Source organism: Vicugna pacos, unplaced genomic scaffold, assembly GCF_048564905.1.
Source record: "Vicugna pacos unplaced genomic scaffold, VicPac4 scaffold_20, whole genome shotgun sequence".
Taxonomy (NCBI): Eukaryota; Metazoa; Chordata; class Mammalia; order Artiodactyla; family Camelidae; genus Vicugna; species Vicugna pacos.
In genome coordinates, this window is record NW_027328741.1 from 47,403,110 (window position 1) to 47,427,921 (window position 24,812).

At 36.4% G+C, this 24,812-nt stretch overlaps 1 protein-coding gene across 1 annotated transcript; it reads left to right on the forward strand.

Moving 5' to 3' along the window:
* The first annotated feature begins 23,573 nt into the window (after positions 1–23,573).
* On the forward strand, positions 23,574–24,026 carry LOC140693682 (ganglioside GM2 activator-like). The gene has a single exon (XM_072957389.1). The coding sequence runs from the start codon at positions 23,574–23,576 to the stop codon at positions 24,024–24,026; it is 453 nt and encodes a 150-aa protein (XP_072813490.1).
* Positions 24,027–24,812: the final 786 nt, after the last annotated feature.

Genomic DNA, 24,812 nt, shown 5'->3' on the forward strand with positions numbered 1-24,812 from the left:
TCTTTGGGATTCTGAGATAGACTTAAGTAATTTTATATGGGCATTGACTTTATGGGTGGGTATCTCTAGATGACATCACATACCTTAAATCCAGTGCCTATTAGTCAACACGATGGATGGCTTAGGGGTCTGTTCCACCTATTTCGTGCCACACCACTTAAGGACAGGACACATCATGAAAGATAGCTTGGCTACGCTTTCCAAAGTCAGTTGATAAAAATTAGCACACTTAGGAAATCATCTGTTGTACGCTGCTGGCCTTGATCTTGATATATATATATAAGATGCCACATTTGGCAGAGCATCAGTTTGAGTACCAGCTGGTGTAAGGGAAGTCTTGCACAGTTAGACACAACTGTCAGTGGCTACAACATTTGGCTTTCTTGCTTAGATAACAATGAAGTTAGGAGCCAACTTTTCATCAGGAAAGGCAAGTGGATTATACTATTTGCAGTTAATGCAACACACCGATGATTAAAACGTAAGTCCTTAACACATGTAGCATAGTCATAAAACATACAAGTTTATCATTTTCTATTATATTGAAAAAGAATGGTAATGTCTGATATGGTCTAGCGCAAGGTAAGACTATTGAGAATGTATGGCATAATATGGAGTGCTGGGAGCTAGGTAATTCTAATATATTACAATTATTATGGTGATTACATTGCCTAATTCCAATTATTTCCATTTTTCTTAGAAAGAATCAAGTATAGGCAATAGATGAAATTTTACTAAGTGCACTCAATGCAGAAGTTGGCAGAAGAGAAAAATGAACTCATTAGCCAGTGTTAGGAAGTGTTATTATTCCTCTTAATAAAACAAAACAAAGCAATCTCATCCACTTCCATAGACGTAACTACCGTTGAAAGCCCTTGAAGAACTCTTTTGATGCTTCTGCATTGCAATTTTGCAGATTCAGCTGAGAGTGGGGACTATTAGCCTAATAAGTATCATTAATTCTGCTTTAGCAGAGTCTTCCACATCTGTCCATCTTTACTGTTTAACTGCAGCCACACTGGTTCACATATCAATCTTCTTCCTGCACGAATATAAAAACATCATTATTCTGACTCTGCTCTAACTGAATGATATGTCCTTGGAGCTGCCAGGTTGATCTTACAAAAATATTACCATCATCAAAGAAATAAGGAAATATATTCCTTCGTGGTAAAAGTTCAACAAGTAAACTTCGTGGCAAAATGGAATTGTATCTTCCTCATCACAGCCTACATGCAAATCTTTTTTCATGAAAAAAAAGCTAATAATTCCCTTTTATGGTTACAAACTATAAAATTATTAAGTAAAGGAACTAATTACTTTTAATACAATTCAGTGGTAACTAAGAGGAAAACACTCCTACTGGGGACGAAGTTGCATTGAAAACTTTGCCCTAAGCTACTCCCATCTCAACTCTGCTAGATTTCCCCAGATTGCTAGCTGAGTAGAAGCTGCCACCACACTTAATTATCCAATTCACCTGTGAACAAATATCTTCTCCTTAGGTTACCGAGAACAAGTTGGATGATTAAAAATAAACTTCTCTAGAAAATTTAAAAATAAATAAGAATAAATTACATTGCCTATGGAAATCAGAATATTTATCCAAATTAAATAAGATAGGAGCTTCCTGGGCTCAAAGACTTTTTTCTTTAACAATGTCTCATCTGTTTTGAATTCTAGACCCAGGTCCGCAAATAATATGGGGCAGCTGTGGGTTGGCTGTCTTCCTGAGATCAGCCCCTTCAGACCCCACTTTCTAGACTTCTTTGTATGTGTGGACTCCTAAGTTATCATGAGTTGCTTCAGGTTTCCTGGCCCTGTCAGTCTACCCAGATGCAGGGTCTCCTGAGGAGAAACACAGTTTTTACGATTTGCCCTTATCACCTGTGCCCAGTCGTCCATAGCAGAAGTAGCTCTGATTTCTGGCTCCTTCTTCCATCCACACCCTTTGATGGGCAACACTGCAATTCTATGCAATTAGAGGAGACAGGAATCAGGAAGGTGTCGGTTTCTTTCCCAGGGATGCTGGTGGAAGAACATGAAACAGTACATGGTTTCAATATAATGGGGTTTTCCTCGCTATGGCTGACTTGGCTGCTGCTGTTGCCAAGTGCCTGATCAAAACCAGAGGACCCCCTGACTGGTCCCGGAGCCTCATCACGCAGACACCTGGCAGCCAGTTGATTCTATCAGACCTCTCCCTTTGTGGAGGAGGTAGCAGTTTATCCTCATTGGGACATGTGTTCTGCACCTGGATGGTCCTTGCCTGAATTGCTTCTGCTAGCCTTGACGTCTGTGCACTCACACAACGCCAGCGTGGTCACCGGCTACCACCTGGAACATAGCTTCTGGCCAAGGAAAAAGTGTTTAATAGTATAAATGATTGAAAAACTACAACCATCAAAAGAGAGGGCCATGGAAATCTTAAGCTTCTCAGAATTATAAGTCGGAGTTACCTAACTCAATAAAGAACTCTGCAAGGCGAGATGCTGGTTGAGGACAGACAATGTGTGGGATGAGTAACAGAAGGCATTTATGAATTGTGGTCTATGACAATTTTACAGACATCGTGTGATAACAAGTGAACAGAGTTTTGTTACTATATATAATGCATACTTACATATTATATATATTTCATACATAATTTTTATTCCCCTTCTTATTTCATATTTCACATAAAGATTGCTGTTGCCAAACACCTAAGGTAAGTTATCATTTAGTTTATTGACTATTCGGGTGGGATGGTGATGGAACTAAAGGAGGAATTAACATCACCCAGAGACAGATTATGGTAATAGTTGGGACTTCAGGTCTTCCCATATAGCATGGTATTCAGAGGCTGATCAGCCAAGAAGTGGACCGTGCTATTAAGTTATTGTCTCTCAGCCCCAAATCTACCCTTCCATACTTAGCTTTATGATGCAAGGTTTGGAAATCTGCAAACTGCCTATCTCCTTTGCCAACTGAATCCTCCCCCTCCTTTTTTTAAAGTTCTACCAACAGGAGGTGGTAGAGGCAGATAGGGAGGTAGGAATTCACTGCTGGTCTGTCCCAGTAACAACACTTTGCCCTAGTAAGAGCATGTCAGCTTCCCCCAGTGTCCAGCTTCTTTCCACTTAGTGTCTGGCTCATTGTGTCCACTGAAAGATACCACGGCTGCCAAACCATGCCCCATCCTCAGAATTCTAAGCCCCAAATTCAAACGCCCCTCCCCACTTTGAATTTCTACAGCCTCTTTATTTAGATAGTCATAGGGATGGTAGTTTCTCCCTGCAGTTGTTATTTCTGGAATGCATTTGTTTTTATCTTTGAATTATTTTAGCATCCTCACTTGTTCACTCTGCTATCCAACACCCATGAAGCCAGCTCCCTCTGATAAACTCTCTGACACCTAGTGCTGCATCTGTATTTTGGATTGAACCCTGATCAATACAGTTTCCTGGATTTAAAACTGAAATAGTTCCTTATCTCCTAAAGTCCAAAGCTCTCTCATGTGGTCTGTAAGGTGCTCTAAATGCTTGCTCTCCTCACTCAGCTTCTGCCACTTCCTCCCATTACCCATGTCATTTCAGTCACACTGAGTTACTTGCAGTTCTCAGAATATTTTTTCTGGCTCCTTTACCCATGACATTTCCCCCGCTGACCCTGGGCATCATATACACACTCTCACTGGAATCATCTTTCACATTTACCACTCTGTCTCACTTTATACACTCTTTTGGTCTTTCAGGACTCAAGTCTCTTCCACTTTTGACTCTCCAAAGGACCACATTTTGGACAGAGTCATACAGCCCAAACATGTCAGCACATCCCACACATCACTTTCCCCAAGCTCACATTAGATGCCTTCTGCTTGTTGCTACTTTAACAGAACACAGACATGAACTCAGTTTGTCTCTTCCAATAGCACAGCACTAATCCTCAGTAGGAATCCAATAAATAGTTGTTAAATAACTTAGGATTAACATTTGCACACTTCCATATATAAAATAAGTAACCAACAAGGGCCTACTGTAGAGCACATGGAACTCTACTTAGTATCTTGTAGTGACCTATAATGGGGAAGAATCTGAAAAAGGATAGATGTATATTAGTAGAACTGAATCATTTTGCTGTACACCTGAAACCCACACTTTGTAAATCAACTCTAATTCAAGTAAGAAAGCAAGTAGGTTTAATGAGGGCTGCATATTGTAAGGTTTAAAATAGCTTGGTTATAACTTGGGAAAGTTACTTAGTTTATGTTGGCCACAGTCTTTATACTCAGGCAATGAAAACTAAAGATAAGATACCATGATTGTCATGAGATTTAAACCAACCAACATATGTAAGCTAAAGAGCATGGTGGCTTGCTTATACTCTAAGGGCGCTACCTTTTTAAAGAGTAAGATGGCTTTTCTGAGGTCTTTCACAGGGCTAGTTTATTAATGATTGAGTAAAAAATAGAACACAGACCTCAGCTATGGAATATAAATAAAATTAGATGTTATATGTAGCATCAGCTCATAATTTATGTTGGATAAATAACTATCATCATGAGCTGCCTTACATTTCTAAATTTGCTGTAGAATATGACGTTACTTTAAGAAACACAGGATTGAGGAGTGGAGATAGAAACAGAGAGTGGTGAGAAGCATATAATAGGTTCACATGTCCTTGGGGAGAGAGAAGAAAAACTTAAAGTTTTCTAGTTTGGTACAATATTTCAGGAAGCCTTGCTTTACAAATGCATAATGACAAACTCAGTACCTTTAAAATCAAATGCAATTCCTGTTTCAAGGAGCTTACAAGTAGTAAAAAATAAAAGGAAACAAATATACACACACATACATATGTCCATACACACATACAAATAGGGCGTATAACTGAGAATTCCAAAAGGGATTGTCTCTGTTTTAGATCTAGTGTTTCTGAAAGAAATTTCTATTTATGATTTTTTTCTCTGAATAGATAGCTTTGAAACTTAGATCCAAAAGATGAAGAGCTTCAACATACTCTCTGACTGCACAGCTATAATAGTGAATCTTGCTGCATAAATTGTCACTAATGTTCTTTCTCACTTGGAAATCCATGTATGACTGAGAATAGATTACGACTGTGTAGTCAAATAATTGATGTATCAAGGATTGTTATGTGACTCATTCATAATTAAAAACACATAGTGTATTATTTTTCCCAACTAGTTTAAACATATTCTATCTTCCTACAGCTATAAAGTAGTTGCAGCAGGAGATTTATCCCTTTTTTATGAATGATCCTTGGCCATTCCATTGTAAATTTCACAGAAAGTCTTCCGGGATGTCAGCAGAATGTAACTGACTGAGAGGGGCCGTCAGTCCCTGGCACCTCCTCATACAGTGATGTGTAGGATTTTGTTCAGTTGAAGTTTGTCAGAAAATTCTACTTTGGAGAGTAGTTAGTGTTATTTTCAGGGTCTTGTGTTATGATGAACCAGACGTTCTCATTAGTGCAAACTGTAAGTCCATTTAGCAAAACTCCCGATTCAGTGATAAAAACAGTGGTAAACTAGGGCCACCTGGGTGAATGACTGAATATTCTGGGATAGTAACTGAATCCTTAGTTACATCTGGTGGACTCTTAGGAATATGGGCTATACTGGACTGCCTCCCACTGATGTAGGCTTTTCTTGGAACACTTTTCCTTAGGCCAGGAGTGATGAAATTTAACCATTGGGAATGATCACACTGACTTCCCTTGACTAACATCCTAAATTTTCAAATTTTTTTCATAACTTCCCCATCAGGAAAGGAACTATTTCTTAATAAAATCAATCAATCAACTTCCTCTCCAAAAGCTTCATTCTGAGCGACATAAATTGTGGTAAATTTTTTTTAAATGTATAATTGTGAAAAATGTGCAATGTCGCCAGAGCAGTTGCTGATTTCACAACATTGTGGCCTGCCAGCCACACAGACTAACAAATCTTTTGCTGCCTCTGTGTGAGCTATTAGAACAAAGTTCCATCAAATAACACAAGGTCAAAGTAAGCCAGAAAGAGAAAGAAAATAGCATATGATATCACTTATATGTGGAATCTAAAAAAGAAAAACAGAAGGACACAAATGAAGTTATTTACAAAACAGAGATAGACTCACAGACATAGAAAACAAACTTATGGGGGGAAGGATGTGGGGAGGGTTAAATTGGAAGTTCAGGAATTGCAGGTATAACTACTATATATAAACTAGGTAAACAACAAGGACCTAATGTATAACACAGAGAACTACATTTAATATCTTGTAGTGACCTCTAATAAGAAAGAATATGAAAAGACATGTATATGTGTGTGTGTGTGAATCACTATGTTGTACACCAGAAATTAACACAGCATCGTAAGTCGACTATACTTCAATTTAAGAAATAAATAAATAAATAAATTAATTAATTAATTAACATGAAGTCATGTTGTAAGAATGTTTTGTAGGTAAATGGAATAGAATAATAATAAAACATTACTACATTTTGTGATCATCAGTTCCTGATCCAGCCAATTAATATTTACCATATTTAATCTTCACAAAAATCTTTCATGTTGCTATTTTAGCTTTATTCACAAATTAAAAACTATATTTGAGAATAAAAAGTAAGTTAAATTACATAACCACATTCAGCCAACTATATCTGTGGTATATTTTATTATGTTCATCCATATTTGGTGTTTCTCTTTGAGGTGTTCCTCTGTGATGGACAATTACACATCCCACCTATAAAACTCAGGTATAGCCATATGACTTGCTTTGGCCAATGAAATGTAATCAGAATTAATGTATGCAACTTCTGAGCAGAAGTTTAAGAGCTATGGTGTGGTTTATCATTTGCAGCCATGAACAATAGCAATGTTAAAAATAGAGCCTGTTCCATCAGTCAGTGCTAAAATGATATGGAATAGAATTGTATCCACCTCAATGTAGACATGTAATATATACTATAAATAAACCTTCATTGTTAGCCACTGACATATTGGGGTCATTTGTTACTATAGCATAACCTTTCCTGGCTGACACAGAACCAAAGCCAGACATGCATGGCATGCTTTCAACTCATGTTAATCAGAAGGCCCAAGCTTGTACTGCTGGGCTTGTTCTTAAAAGAAAGTAACCTCTTAGCATTGGAGTTATTCATCAATGTTTTCTTCTTGACCATACACCCTACATTTGTACGTTCAGATCTCATAATTCATTCACTTAGTAACCTGTCTTCCATGCTTGGATTTCTATTGTTTCTTGTCTTTGTGCCTTCATTTATTTATTTCAATGAACAAATGAACAACAAATAGAAAGTTACTCTTAATTTTCTTTCTCTTTTATCTAATAATCTTAACAATGCTCAAGACCTGGCTTATGACTTCCTTGTTCTAGAAAATATTTCATAATTAATTGTATATTTACAATGAATCAGCACAGTGAAAACAATCAAATCTGTTTCAGTATCTAGACTTAGTTACCGTGGTCTCATTAATTCACAGGGCTCTTATGTCACTAATATGTTTTAATTGCATTTTGCCTCTTTATCCATGAGTGAGACAAACTTACATGCAATGATACCACAGTTTGTTCTCCACACACAGGGTATAACACAAGCCCTTACAGATGTTTCAAAGGAAGTCATGTTATAAGAAATATTGTTCAACAACATCTCTGCTATTTTCTAAAATACCCAGAGTTACTAACTTCCTCCCATCATGTTGTGATGATCTTGTCATTTTGTTACTGGGCAAGGCTGTGTGAAGTTTCAGACTGAAAGCAGCTCTGGGGCTTCATTCAAGGACTGGACAACTTGGTCCTCTTCACTGGTCTAAGTGTGCAGGCTTTTCCCTTGTGGGGAGCATTTTCACTTAAAAATAAATAATTAGAACATTGAGAAATTAAAGTAGCAGCAGCAAAAGTTGTTGGCTCATAGCCCCAAAGGCCAAATAGAAAATCACAATATTTTGAAAGAAAATTCTGACAGTTTTACTATCAGCTTAATTAATATTTTTCTTTCTTTTGCTTTTTGTATTATTTGAGGATGTGTTTTTTTTTAAATAGTAAAATTGTGTTAGGGAAAATACTAACAATGGAATTCCTTGATAGGGTAAATATATCTGCCTTTTAAAAAAAGAATTCTTGAAATGTTCTAGCTCTCATATTGAAGAGCGAGGTAAGAAGATCTGCATAAACTGTAAGTTTAAAAAATGCATCTCAATTATAGGGTAAACTGATAGGAAAATGGTCATTTCAAATAAAAATGACTCAAAGTCCTTTTTTATTGTTATTTTAAAATTGATGTATAGTCACTTTACAATGTTGTGTCAATTTCTGGTTTACAGCACAATGCTTCAGTCATACATGAACATACATATATTCATTTCATATTCTTTTTCACCATAAGCTACTACAAGATATTGAATAGTTTCCCTGTGCTATACAGTACAAACTTGTTTATCTATTTTATATATATATATATATATATCAGTCAGTATCTCCAAATTTCAAACTCTCAGTTTATCCCTTCCCACCCCACTTCTCCCTGTATTCTATGTCTGCAAGTCTGTTTCTGTTTTATATATAAGTTCATTTGTCTTTTTTTAGATTCCACATATGAGTGATATCATATGAAACAACCTAAATGTCCATCAACAGATGACTGGATAAAGAAGTTGTGGTATACAATGGAATACTACTCAGCCATAAAAAATGATAAAAATGCCATTTGCAGCAACATGGGTGGTCCCGGAGATTGTCATTCTAAGTGAAGTAGTCAGAAAGAGAAAGAAAAATACCATATCAAAATCCTTTAAATCAATGCTTACACAACAATTTTGTTCTCATGTATCTCATAATAATTGTTTGGGGTTGCCCTTTTCTTTCTAGGATTTAAGTGAACCAAGTACACACGCATGCAGAGACAAAAGGTGTACTGCAACTCATTAATAGTGCCAATCAGATAATAATTTTAGTATTAGTTTTATTCTATAACAAATTCCCAAATCCATTGCTTGTTTTATGTTGATAATAATAATATAACCTCAGATAAACTTAAAATTCCCAAGTAGTTCTTGCTGAGAAACTTGTGAAAGGACCTAACAGATTCTTAAGATTTAATTAATTTCTTTTCTACCCAATTGAATTATTTATGTGGTCTTATTATTTTCTTACTCTCTGGTTAGTTGTCACAACAACATACTGAATATAAATTTTCAGATATGGAAAATTAGCTCCAGTTGAACCAAACTTCCTGCAGAAAACAACCATAAAATCTAGAGAAAAATATTGTACACTTGAAAGTTGCTAAGATTAAGTTCTCATCACAAGAAAAAAATGGTAGTTATATGTGGTGTTGGCCAAATTTATTGTAGTAATCATCTTGCAGTGTATACATATATCAAATCATTATGTTTTATGCCTAAAACTAATGCAATGATCTATGTCAATTATATCTCAATTTCTAAGAAACTGAAAAAATACTGGAAAAAAAAAACTAAGGCCACAGGAGGGTATTGAATGCAGATAGAAAATGAAGGGAAGCTGGCATTTGAAAGAAAGATAGAAAGCAAGAAAGAAAGAAAGAGAGGAAGGAAGGAATAATTGAATTCACACCTTTTACAGCTTTTAGCCTGAGGGCTTGTTCAGTGCCATGAGGACCAGCTAAAATTTCAGTAGAATCCTTTAGTATTTTTGAAGAACCACAGACTAGGTTTTAGGACAACCACTGTTCCTGGAATTTTAAGGGTAACATATAGAAAGGATACCACTGCAGAGGAACACCCCAAATTCCATGTAGAAAAATTTCCCTGTATGCTGAACTCTGAGTGTGCAGTTCAGACTTATAAGCAGACCAGCTAAGTCCAAAAGAACTAATACAGTATTTAAGCTGCCACCCATCCCAGGGGTACCAAAATTTGCAATTTTAGTTCAACCCCATTAAGTGCTTGTTTAAAAAATAATAACACTCTTTGGAGAAACATAAGCAAATCAAGAGTTTTCTACAACATGAAATTCACTATTTCCAAGATAAAATTCTAAATTGTTCAAAAGATGAACAAATGAGAAAACATAGTTTCTCAAGAGAAAAGACAAATAAGAGACAGAAACTTTGAGGTAGCCTAGATATTTGAATTAGCAAAATTTTAAAACAATGATCATTTGATTCTCAAGGACATCAAGGAAAGTATGCTATAATGCACAGAAATATCTCAGATGGGAAACAGAAACAATAAAAGTGAACTAAGTTCTAGATTTGCTAAATTATTATCTAAAATGACAAAAAAAAACCCACACAGGATATACTTAACAATAGAATAGAGACGACAGATAAATATTTAGTAAACTTGAAGGTGGATCAAAAGAAATTATCCAATCTCATGTACAGAGGGAAAAAATAAGATGGATTTAACTTAGGTACTTGTGGGAACCATACAAAAAAGTATAGCATACATGTAATTGAATTTCCAAAAGTGGATTAGAAAGAGATTAAGTCAGAAAATTGTTTTGAAGAAATAAATTCTAAAATTTCCCATATTTAATGAAAACATCAATTTATAGGTCCATGAAGTGCAGTGAAAATGAGGGACTATTAATATAAATGGAGCCACATACATAGGCACATCACAGTTAAACTGTGGATAGCTAAAGATAAAGAGAAAATCTTAAAAGCAGCCTGAGAAAAATGTGTTGCCTACAGAATGGCAATTGAATGACTACAGATTTGTCATTCATAACCATGAAGGCCTGAGGACAGTGGAACAATGTCTTCAAAGTGGAGGAGGAAAACAAATACTGTCAACTCAGAATCCTATGTTCAGTAAAAAACATTTCTCAACAATAAAGCAAAAACAAGACTTTTTAGATAAATAAAATAAAGATCTTCTCTACAAGAAATGATCAAGGTGGTTCTTCAGGCTGAAAGGAAATACAGTCAGGGAAAATGGATCCGCAGAAAGGAATGAAGATCTTTGAAAATAAAAAATACACGGGCAAATCTAAAAGGTTTATTTTTATCCTTCACTTTCTTTTAATACATATAATGTTCACAGAAAAAAATTATAACATTTTATTTTGGATTTTAAGGCAGCTGTAGAGGTAATATATATAAAATGACAACTAAAAAGGATAGTGGGGTGATAAACTTATAGGTTGCAAAGTTTACTTGAAATGGTACACTATTAACTCCAAGTAATTGCAAGTAATTGTAATTCCTTAGTAACTACTAACACGTCATGTCATGAAATACATCAAGAAGGCCAATGGATAAATGAAAACAAAATTATCTAATTCATACCAACACCCTCCCCACCAGTTAATTGAAATAACAGGAAAGGAGGAAAAAAAAAAGGTGGGGGAAAACACTGGATAGAAACAAAACAAATAATAAAATAAAATTCAACCGTATCAATAATTACATCAAACTTTAACAGATGTTAATGGACTATAATAGTTCTAATTAAATGGCAGAAACTATAAGAATGGATAAAAAGATAACTTCCAAACTGTATGATATTAATAAGAGAGGTATGTTAAATATAAAGGCATTGATATATTGAATGTAAATTGAAAAAGGACATATTGTGCAAAACAATAAGCATAGATAGGCTTTAATGACTGTATTAACATCAGATACAGCAGAATTCTAAGTAGAGGGTATTATCAAAGATAAAGTCAGACATATCTAATTAAAAATAGGGTCAATTTCTCAGGAAAACATATCACTTTGCCTCTAACAGTCACACCCTAACATACATATCCTCCAGCTCAGGCCGTATGTGAGCCTTCTGATGTTTCATTTCCAAATAGGTAAGGCATATCACTCAATATAAATTCATATAGTTATGCTGGTATGCAACATTCCATGGCATTCAGGTACTTGTATACTAGAAGAAAAAAATTCTCAAAATAGATCAGAGATTTTGTGCTTTCAAATATCTCGCAGTGGTAGGCAAACATCCTTTCCGTTAGTCCCCATTACCCCATCAACCCAGAGATACAAAATACCTTAATTTTTATAGCAAAGTTTTATAACAAAGGTGATTTTAATGAACAACTTTTGCAAGATTTGTACAAAGAAACCATAGGAAATAAAGATGGACCTCCTGAGATTGGTAGAATCTTTCACACAGATGCATTTAATTGCTGAGATTGTGCGCCTGAGAAAATCACGATGTTTGTTTTGCAGTTCATATTGTCACTTACTGTTGCAAAGTCTCCATGCTGTACTTAAATTCAGATACTGCAGAAAATAATGAGGAAACCTATTTGCTCTCTTTCAGAGGAAACTATTCAGATACAGAAATAAATACACAGTTGTTATTAGGGAGGTCAAAATTGTATGAAATTCCATACACTTTTCTCAGAGCTTTATTTTCTGAGCAAAGAACAAAAGGGAGAAAATAGAATGAAGGTTGAAGACATTCAGATGCGCTACATTTTCTGTAAGGTCTAGAACTTTCTATAAAGTCTAGAACTTTCTATAAGGTCTAGAACTTTGTTCACTCTACGTAGTGCCCAAGAACGCCTGGGGTCAAAGCTCTTCTCCACAGGAAGCTTTTAGATTTTGCTGCTGCTGGGTTTCTCTCTCAGACAACCTATTTCAGAATTGTTGCAAGAAGAGCATTGGACATTGATAATTTAGATAAGTATTCTAGGTGATTCTAACTTGATGCCAGGGTTTAGAACAATTGCTCTAGGAATTTTATGAGAAGACTCTCATTTTATTTGATCGTAGATGTATGAATTGAAGTAACTTTGGATTCAGTTTTGCACCTTCTGTAATATTAACATCACAGCTTTTTTTTTTTTATCACCATCACAAGTAGCAGACACTGCCATGCTTTTGATGGGATTTCCAACGCCTTTAAATGTCACTCTACATATAGGTAAAGTAGGTGAAGGTTGAGGTAGGCACTGCCAACATTACTTAGTTTCTCTGCTTTCCTTCTTGAGAAATAGGTGCTTGGGAGATTTCACAGTAGTCCTGATTTTCTCAAAAGAAATACCAGAGGCTAAGCTTAGAAGCCTTCAATACTGTTGCACCCAGAATCTTGCCCCGTATTAAACCTTTAGATTAATCAGCGAGAAGACATTCAGATTGCTTCCTGCCATCTGCTTGCTTTAGCCAAATTCTCCTTTCATACTCAGGTTGGTTATTTATCAACAGCCCACAAAAAGGAAGCTCTTGACTAATACACTGTTCCAGTTCATCGTTCCTCCAAATAAATAAATGCAAATGCTGCAAAACTCTAAATAAATGATAAGCAAATATTTGCAACCTGAATCCAAATACTATGGTGGAACATGCAAGCCTCCAGTCTCCCTTTTTCTTGCCTCTAGGCAACTCAGTTATAATAGATCTTTCTAATCTGCAGAGTCTGTTGCTAAAACTGCTGAAATGAAGTCCCTGATGCTATGGAATGAACTTTGAGATAGTGTGATAACGTTTCAGCTTGTGTGGAAGGAACTGTTAAATCTAAATCCTATCTAAAATAAACCTTTTTAATTCACTCATCTAATGGGACTCTTAAGCTATTGCATTTCTTGACTGGGCAGTGGTAGAGTTGAGAGGTGTTAACAATTGACTTTTTCCTGGATTTATTGTGATTTGTGGAGCACAGAACAGAAAACGCTGACTAAAACTTAGCTGCATGCCGGCGGCCCATTAGACGCGTTGACTTTTTAATAACCTAAACAGATGTACACCCAGGGTGAATAGGATCTCATAAACACCGTTTTGGTAAAAATGCATACATTTTACGCATCTCTGAGTAAAGCCTCCCACGGTGATCCATTATACCGCTCAAAGGTTTAGCCTTTTGTCGGATATAAAAAAAATGTTTTGCTTTCAAAATGAAGTGCGTTTCTTTTGTGTATGCTGTGGGAGCTGAACAGATTTCTGGATTATTTAAAAGCCATTTATGAGTTGGGATATTCAAATTTCAAAGCAGAGGCTCAGAAAATATAATTGTATCAATTACTTCATGTTATTTTGATTTTTTTCACAGCAGGAACTTTATCATTCAAGACATTTATTTTCCTTTTTGCTATTTCTTCAACACTGTGAATAAGGATGTAGACTCACTCTGAAGAAGTCATTGCAATTTTGTTTTCTTTCACTGTGAACACCCAAGCTTTGTTTTTAACACCCACATATCATCCTGTACAACAGCGCAGCTTGATACAGTATTCCCCTGAGAAAGGAAAATGGTGTCTGGAATTCTATTGCTCAAAATTTCCTGAGTTTAAAATATGTTTCTAATCTGGTAAAAGCCAAATGATTCAGCTTTGTTTAGTGATTATCTCCATTCCAATGGTTGTAAATCATTTGGCAAGATTTTTTTCCAATGTATAAAAGTGAATCTTGAGATGATTTATTTCCATGCTTTGTGTGATTGGAACAAAGCTTTCAGACATTTTATAATCACTGATATTTCTATAAATAGATCATTACAGTCTGCTGTTTTTATTAAAAGCGATGGCCTGTATTCTTTTGGGAATCTGTCCTCCTTTCATTAACAGAAAGAAATAATCTTATAGATGTAATCACCTGCATTTAATGAAATAACCATAAGTCACTGTGTGTGGAGCTTAATACTCTTCATGGGAAGGAAGGTGGCTGTTGAGTAGATTGTATTTTCCATCTAATTCTCACTTTCAATTAAATATGCATCAGAAGCAGGGTCCATAATAGCAGAAAAAGACACCTTCAAACGGCTTATGGTTTCAAAGGAAAGATGTACAGAAGGAAAATGCTTACCTTGGCTGAATTGGACCATTTGCCTACTTTGAGGGTACACGTCTTCTTTCATCACACTTGTATAAAGTGTCTGACCTGGTACCAAGCTTTAATATGATGATGGAAGTAAGGCCCCAGAGGTCAGGTCTAGGAAGCCTGGGCTTGAATGGTTAGAACTAGGATCATTTTTTGGTTGGAATAGAACAATCTAAATAATTTATTCACCAAAGGGTAGACTTCAGAATATGTATTGTCCTGGTATCTTTCTGTTCCCAGAAACAGTCTACTGAATTGAATGCCTTACACACTTCATATTGTCAGTGAAAATGGCAGACTGTAGTTATTTTTAAAGAATGTTTTTATGTATAATATCATACATATAAAATCTTGCAACCTTTAGATGTTGTATTTGCAGATAAATAGGCCAACACGAATATACCAGTGGTAAGTGAAGTCTAAAAATTGCTTAGCTATTTAGAAAGGCAGAGAACCTGAAGGCAGATGCCTGAACTGAGAAGGGAATTCTTGTCACTGAAGACACACACTTTAGTTATGGGAGCCTCATGCCTCCCAATGGCCATTGCTATGGCGTCCCCACTTGGCTCTACCTTCTCCAAAAGTGTTCACCATACTTCCAGCCTGTCCTTTTAAATTTTCTTAATGTAATTATAGCTTAATCTTCCCATGTTTCTGACTCTTGACCTTGCTTTGTAATAATGCCCATGTTGGGTGTCTCAATTTTGGTATTTTTCAGTTTTAACTGATTTCTGACTATATCTAATCTAAAAAAAAGTAAAACATCTTGATAATGGCAATGATGATGATGATGATGGAGGAGACAGTTTGCAACCCAGAAGATTGTAATGACTTGCATGTAAGATATTTAATTTTTACATTAAGTCTGTAAGGCTGACATTTTTAGTATCATTTTTAAGAAGAAAAAAGAAGACATTAGATAAGATTAAATAAATTGCCCAAACTGGTATAATTGATACACGTTGAAACTGAGATTTTAGTCACAATCTTGTGCTCCTACCTGCTGTGAAACTCTCCACCCTAAGTAGAATTTACTAACTGATAACTGTGTGTCAGGCATGTATCACCTATTTCATATGTTACATTTGTATATAAAAAGACCACCAGGAATATACCGGTAGTAAGTGGATTATTTTCATGTATTTCTTTTGTCAATCACTGTGTGGGACTGAATTTTCTATACATAGCATTGCCTACTTGTGACACAGGTTCAAAGAGTAGGACTTTTTAAGATATTTCTGGAATGACACTCCTTGGGCATTCAGTGCCATCCAACTCCTGATTGCTAAGTTGAATCACTGAATACCCTCTTGCTTTTTTATTCCTAATTCTAGACTCTTGTGACATTCTAGATTGCATAATAAATTTAGTAAGCCAAAGGACACAATGTAATTGTGTTTTTGGGGCTTTAGATGAACACGCAACCACATTTATGTATATGTGTATGCATGTGCACAAGTGTATGTGTATGTATACATATGTGTGTGCATTACTTCTATGGGGCACACACACAGAGTCGTTATTCAAGTATTACGTAAGCCACTTAAATGTTAAAATGTCACAATGTTACTGATTATTCAGACTTTTCTTTTACTTAAAAAAATCTTACTTGCATGTAGTATATATGAATGATTTTTGACAGGTTATATTCCTCATGACAATTAGTAATACAGCTAAATCAGTCACAATACACAAACAGCACTGGAAAAAAATGCCCATATAAGAATTGATTGAAATTTATGAAAAGAAAACATTAATCAACATTTAAATCAAATGAGAATATACTTCAAGGGAACAGTAAAGTCCATTTTTTTTTCTTGGTAGGAAGATATAGGTAGGAAGAAATAACGTGAAATCAGTCTCGCTCTTTCTCTCTCTCCTTCAAGAATAAAATGTGAAACATTTGGGCTAAGGTTACAGTGTCCATTGTAACCATCTACACAATTTCCTGGAACCATTTTCTTCTGTAAATAAGAGCTAACCTCACTGACCCTATTATGGGAAAAGGAAAAGAGAAGAGCCAAGCGTGTTTATTCAGGGAACTAAGCTATAGACTTCCGCAAACATGCCCAAGAGATGCTTTCCCTCAAGAGTTCCCCCCTACTGGCCCTAGCACTCTCTATCTCTCTAGATTTTACTTTCTCCCTCTCTGCCCCTTCCTCTCCCCTCCACACTCCTTCTCTAACTCTTTCTCCACACTCCTCACCATGAGTGTGTGCATCCACACATCAATATTGCCTGCGTTGTGTTTATCTGGAAATTGTTCTTTATCTGTCATTGCTGTAAATACACTCAGGAAAAATAATTTCAATAATCATTCATGTACATATTCTCAAGTTTCTAGGAATCTAGAACCTAGAAATGTGTGCACTTTAATAAACTGACAAACTAAAGAATGTGAGATAGAGAGAGGGAGGGAGAGGAATATAGGGAGAGAGAAGGGGAGAGAGAGTACACTGAGCGAATTAATCCAAATAATGGCCGACGTGTGTGCAATTGATGTATTGTTATATGTTCTGTGTATGTGGTGTGTCCTTTTCAAATTTAAGTTTTAAAATCCTGACTGGGAGTTTCAATTACATGCTGATAAAACCCTAAGTAGCAAATGCCTTTTCAATGGAAATTTCTGTTCAGTAAAACTATTTATAAGTCCCAGTAGGAGGCCAATTTATTTCCATGAATATTTGCTGCAATGCAGGCCCCATGCAATGGGACAATTTAACCAAGTTCTTGAATACACTATGCTTAGTTCTCAGCTTAGGTAACTCAGATCCTATTCAACAGACAACATATGTTTAAAATTGAAATACATATATAATATTCAGTTAGGATGCTAGTAGAATATTATGTTCTTGTTTTTTTGCCATGGGTGTTATCTTCTCCTGATTTTAAAATTGTTTTCACAATAGCAATGTATTGTTGAGGTTAAGAGTGTGGGCTTGGAGGTCAGAATGATATGAGGTCACAATTTACCTCGTGATTTTCAGCAAATTTGTTAATCACACTACACTTCACATTTCTCATTTGTTCATAGAGGTAATAAATGCACAGAGCACATTGCGCTGTGGTAAGAATTACTATTACTTAAAGTAGCATCACTTAACTAAGCAATTACCATAGGTTTGCAAGTTTTATCCTCAAAAAGTCTTATTAGTTTAGGTGTTTTATCACTCTTATATTACCAATTAGCAACTGAATCTTAAAGATTCTGTATCTTTTTTGAGGCCACAAAGCTAACAAGAGTGAATTTGTGACTCAGGCCCATGGAGATGATTTTCTCTCACCCACTCGGAAATATTCCATCATGAGATCACTGATGTGCGCACAGTGTTTGACGTCTGATGAGTGCTCAGTAAATGCTAGCTACAGTTTATCTGTTCACCATTTCCAGATGGATATTATTACTAATAAGAGGTTCCCATTCAATTTTATGTTGATTTATTCAATAAATAGGTATTGAGTGCCTACTACTATTCTAAGAATTTTTTTTTTTATTCTGGGAAAACTAAAGCAAATAAAGTAAACTAAACTCCTTATCTGATGGAGTTTATGTTAGTTGCATTCTAATGTGTGTGTGTGTGTGAGTGTGAGGGGGTATACAAAGATAAGGTATGTAAGTTGTATATATAGTATAGTAAATGGTGGTAAATAATAAAGTACATATAAAGAATATAAATAATAAAAATAATATTACAAGATAGAGGAATAGTAAATGTCAGAGTGTGTGACTTTAAATTATGGAATGCTTATAATTATTGGAACGTGTTCTTATAAGCCTCAATTTCTTCATTCAGGGCCAGAATAGAAATATTTACCCTGAAAATCTAAGAAACTACATGAGAATCAAACAAAAAAGAAGATACGAATGTGCTTTGAAAATTATGACACTGCTAAAATTGTTAATACAACTAAAATTAAGTACCTCAACACTTTATAATAACTATAGGTTAAACTTACATGTTTTTGAAAAAATATGGCATATCAAATGTTGGATAAGTGATGCATCTTGTATTCAATTGGCAGCAAAATTTAGGAAGAGAGACTCTAGGAAAACCAGAAGCTTTAGGAAAAGCTAAAATATGATGGACATAGAAGTTAAGTGAGAGGGATGTTTGAGTGAGAAGGTAATATCCTTCATTGTATCTATGTTCAGCAAAATTTTATAATTTAACTAGTAATACAGTATAATATATACCCACAAGTGACTCTCATGGTGCTACCATACCAAATCAAACTTCTGGTTTTGTGACTTTCTGAATTTTATATTTGCAGTTTCCTTAATGTAAGTTGGAAAGTATTCCCCTAGGTGTCAGACCTCTCTCAACTCATACCAAGACTTCGGCAGACAATTTCTTTCCAAGGTAGTAGATTTCTTTTTCTGGAAAATCAAATGTTAGAAAAAAGAAATAGAACTGAATTCTTCCATGGACCATATGAAAAGTGAAATTGGAAGTCGGTGACCCACAGGAAATCGTGGCTCTTACAACTGCCATGATTGTACCTGTACCGCCATTCTTCACGACCATCCAGGATCAGCTTCTGTTAGAATTGGTGCCACAGTCATATTATGGGGTGTAGCCTGAGAAGGGAACTTGCTTAGTGGGTGTTTGTCTGCTTGGCGTCATCTGAGTGTTGAGGTAGAGGTTAGGTACAGGAGAGCATGTGGACAGACTTTTTTTAGGTCAGCTCAAGGATGGATGGCATGAATATAATGCACACAAAGTCAGAGAAACAAAGCAGGAAGCAAAACAGCTGGAAACTTATAGAAACTAACAAAGACAGCAAGAGGGTCAGGAATCCAGATTTGCAGCAAGGGGATGTTGGCCAGTAACTCAGGTCACAACAATGAGAGACTGGTGTGGAAAAAGGATGTTTTAATCAACTCAACCATCTGTCCAAGCCTGAGAGTTTCTTCATCTACTTTCTGTTTTGAAGAGAACAAAATTCCGTGTAGCTCCAGCTCACAGGACAGCAACCTGCCTGCAAAAAGCTGTCATAGAGTTGTCAGAGCATCACGTCTCCTTATGCTTCACAAATCCTGGCACCCTATTCTTCAGAGTTTCAGCTGTCATTGGTGGGTGAAATTGGAAGAAGTGGATGAACAGAGAGTCTAGTGATGTTCTCCCTTCTCCAACTTTTGGGGGAAAAAATACTTCGAAAATCACTTTCAAAGTGATTTCAAAGTGCTACTGCGTCTTCCGGCTTTAGCGATTTGTCAGCATTGGGACTGTGGGAAGATGGTAAATGCAGAGTTAGGGTGCGCTGAGCTAAGATGGGGAATGTGAGCGCATCAGAGAGGAGACTGAAATAGATATCTGCTGTAAGAGTTAAAAGCTACCTGTTTAATCCTGATTTTGCATCAGCTCCTTGGGCTTGAATACACAATGCCAATCTCCCACGAGCTGAGTGTTTAAAAAAATCTGACTCATTATTTTCCTTCTTAAGTCTCTTCTTCCTCATCCTTTTACTTCTCCCAGGTGCCCTCTCTTAATTACTAGAACCACCAACCATTCAGGTTGAGACAAACTTGGGCATTATCTTGGATTATTTTTTCAGCCTCGCACAATTATTAAAGTACCGAGTCCTGTCAATTTTACCTTTTAAGGAGAGTCCCATCTTTCTTCACCTACCAATGCCCAGCACTAGGGCTCTAGTTCAAGCTTCTTTTTTTTTTTTTAACATCTTTTCTTTGGAGTACTGCACTTGACTTGTGACCTGGAGTAATTCAACTATGCATCTCCCTACTAAAACTATTCAGTATCTCAACATCTCATGATAGCTACAGGTTAAAATCTAAGTTAACTAACATAGTTCCAACAAACTACCTATAATTTTCCAAATGCTTTGTACTTCACTCTGTACCAGCTGCATCTTCCGCATTGAATATTCATTCACTTTTCACCTTATGACCGACTATTTATCCTTCAAGACATCAAAGTATAATCTCCTTGATTCTTCCATCTCAAATAAAGATGGCGACTTCCTCCATTGCATTGTCTCCATATTTGGTACTTAACTTCCAATGTGGAATCACTGTACTCTGTTATAACTACTTATTTATGTATGTTTCCCCTTCTAGACTACGTGTAAAGGACTTGAGAGCAGATATATATCATGACTTTAAATGTTAAACATTCTTTAGCATCTTTGTATAGTAGGCTCTCAGTGTTACCTATTGAATACTCTAGATTTCTTTCATTCCATTTTTAAAGACAAATTATATCACCTAACATAGATTATTTTGTCAAGTTCAATGTGGTCTAACAACTGTACTATATAGAATTTTCTGTTTGTTTCAAATGAATAAAGATATTCCTTTTCATATCCAAATATACAAACTAGTTTTAAAGGTTCAGAGTACTTAATTCATGACACACACATATATATAAAATATATGATATGTGTGTATATGTGTATTCTGAAATAAAGGTCTTTTACTTCCTATGGAAGGAAAAAAAGACCAGAATTCCTCAAAACTTTCAAGGTCATCAAAAACAAGTAAAATCTAAAACAACCAAGGAGACATGGCGACTACATGCAATCTGATATTCTGCAGTGAATCCTGGACAAAAAACATTAAGTAAATACTAAATAAAATGAATAAACTATGGACTTTATCTAATAACATCACATTGCTATTGTTTTTTTTTCAGTTTTTACCAGAAAATCAATTGCAACAAATATACTACGCTAATGTGTGTAGGAAACTGGATGAGGGGTATATAAGAACTCTTTGTAGTATCTCTGAATTGTTCTTGAAATAGAAAACTGTTCTAAAAATAAAGTCTATTAATTATTTTAGAATTAAGGTAAAGTAAATACTTTTTCAGACCAGAAATATCTAATAGAATTAGCTGTCAGCAGACTTGCATAAAGGGCATGTAAAGAGAAGTTATTCAGGCAGAAGAAATATGATACCAGATATTTGGATCCACACAAAGAGTAATAATTTCAAAGATTGTTAAAAATGGAGGTAAATATAAAAGACATTTTTCCTTTCCCTAAATTCTCAAAACAGCATTTAATTGTTGAAACTGTAAATAGTTAACACAACAATTAGATGTTTTTAATGAGTATAAATATAAATGACATGACGGCACAACAAAAACAATGGGAGACAGAAATAAAAAATGTTTGCTCCTATATTGTGAACAAGGTAGTATAGTATCTTTTTAAAGTTAGGAAGTAATACACAAAAGGTGCATATTTTAAACCCTAGGACAACAACTAAAAAATTCAGGCAGAGGAATATAACTAATAAGCTAATAATAAACTAAAAATACAAATTGATTGATTCAAAGCCAGGCAGAAAAAATTAACAAGCAAAAAGTATATGGGGCATAAGTAGAAAACAATAAGAAAAAAGGATAAATATATATCCAAACATACCAACAAGGTTTAAAACATGTCAGTTAGGGGGGAGGGTAGAGCGCATGGTTAGCATGCGCAAGGTACTGGGTTCAATTCCCAGTGCCTCCTCTAAACCATAAATAAATAAATAAATCTAATTACCTCCCCCTACAAAATAAATAAAAATTTTTTAAAAAAGAATAAATATTGAAAAAAATGTCAGTTAAGAGGCAAAGATTGTCAGACTGGAGAAAAAAATTTGTAACTGCTATATATTGTCTAAAAAAATCCAATTTTTTAAATTTAAAAAATTATTAAGTTTTTTAAAGCTCAGATTCCGCCCCCCCCTTTGGGCAATGCCTTCAACAGAGAGCCCTGCAGTATAATGATGTTATGTTTACATTAGGATTCTGTTGTATTTACTGTTACAACTGACCACAGCCAACATTTCCTGGGGAGATAGAAGCCAAACGACCCCCAACAACTGGGGTGGGGGCATGCTTTATCTTCCAAGAAACCAATTTTAAATATACAGATGTACAGAAGTGAAAAACCAAAGATTATACAAACATACCATGCAAGTACCAAAATCAAGAGAATGCTGAAGTGACTACATTAACGTAAGATGAAAGAGATTTAAAATCAAGGAATAGAAGTAAGATAGACTAACAGGAACCAGACCTACTCTCCTCCCTGAAACAGACATTCACAAACGCATATCATACAAAGTAAGTTTCAAGACAGGACATCTGAAAATTAAGGCCAGTGATCTGTCGTCAGTGGCTGGAAAAAGTGAGGTGAGTCCAGGGATTCCTTGAGAGGGTTTCTAGGCAGGAACTTCAGAAAACAGGCTATTCGGAACTGTCTTGCCTCAGTGATGGGTAACAATCACGCCAGCCTAAACACAGCGCTGATGGCAAGATTATCTTCTTCACCAAACTCCAAACAGGCTCCCCTGATCCCCCTTCTTGAATAAGCCTTAACTTTGGCCTCTAAAGGCTTAAACAAAACACTAACAAAGCTTCTAACAGTCTCCAGGCTGCATTCCTCAGATGCCTCTAGCCCCTCTTAAGTGCCTATCTAAGTAGGAAAACTCAAGGTTATCAAGAGAATTTACTGCTCCTTGCAACCAATGCCTGAAGATTGTGACCCTGTCTTCCAGCCTCCGTGAGACGGTGGAATCCTAAGCTCAGTAAGCACCGGTGAGCATACCCAGGTGAGTTTCACACCGACCCCCCCTTCCCGCCTATGTTTAGTAGATTTTCACATCCCTGGTTCTACCGAGGCCACTTTCACACACCCTCACTCTCCCTTTAAAGTGCTCAGTCAACTCTGGACGAATCAAAGTTGAGTTCACTTCACATTGGACTCCTTTCCCCGTTGCAGCAGCACATTACTGCCTGACGTCTGCCTTTGGTAGTTAATCCGGTGAGGATCCACTCTTTGCTAGGAGCCCCCAGATGCAGGCTCCTGCACACATCCTCTCGAACGGGCTTGGTAGCTCTTCCTGGGGGAACTGTGATGTGAGGGGAGTAGGACACCACAGGGATAAAAGCATAACTCTGGAACATGACCCCATTAACACTCTTGGGACCCTGACTGTCAGTGTCGAGGTCAAGACCAATGTCCTCTTTGATGATCCTCAGAAGGTGGGATTACCTGTGAAAGAAGTGGCTGGCTTCTGGGTTAAAATCCTGTGTGTAAAACAAATTGGGAGCTGCATTTATGACATCTGTGATATACTTGGAAGCTTAATTCTCCCTGCCCAGAACCCCCACACACCTGTGGGCTTCCCTGCCACTATCCCTTCAAAGAAGGGACCTATTCAAGGCCCAGGACTGATTTCAAGCTGCCCGACCTGGATATGCCCAGCTGGCTTGGCACCGGGAGGTTCTGGACCCCGAGCATCCTGAGCCCCAGTGGGAAGCATCTGGGTTGTATCAAGATCTCCGCCTCCCTGACAGGCAGATAAGGTGCCCCTGACACAGCAGAGTGAAGGAAGTGTGAGGAGGGCATCCTCTTCCTCTGCTTTATGTTGGTGAAGGCCAAATTTTGCTCCCTGGCCTTTATCAATCCCTTTTCAACAATGATGACACTTCCGTCGCTGAAAGTCATTTTATACCAACTACAAAATTTTTAGGCAGGGACGAGCAGCGCTAACCTAAGGGAGAATGAGGCTGATGATCTTTGAGAGCCCAGAACCTCTGCTGAGCTGGCCATTACATTTTCCTCCTCACCCACATGGCTTTCCAAGAACTTAACTTGTTTTATAAGTAGTCAAGGAATGTGACTAACGCATCTTATGCCCCCAAGTTCAGACTGACCCAGTCTTGGCTTCCTGAAGTACCTTTATGGTTTTCTCATTGGTTTTATTTTACTTTTGAGTGTCACTAGCTGACCTAAAGACAGAATGAGAGTATTAACAGTTTTCATTTTACTCCAACCCTATCTTTCAATGAAAGATCAAAAGCAGTTGATCTGTGTCTATCCATCCATTAACGTCTATGATTAATTTAGTGTTCTTCTCTAGGCTTGCCCAGGTAACAGTGGGGCCCAGTGTACCCTGGAGAAGCAGAGTCTGTGGCAGGAGAGATACCTGAGAATGCTCTGTGTGTTTAAGTTCTGTGAACTCAGGTCCCTGCAGGGCCAAGCACAAGGCATCAGTGAGTGATGAGGACCGCGACCTTGCTGCATCTGGC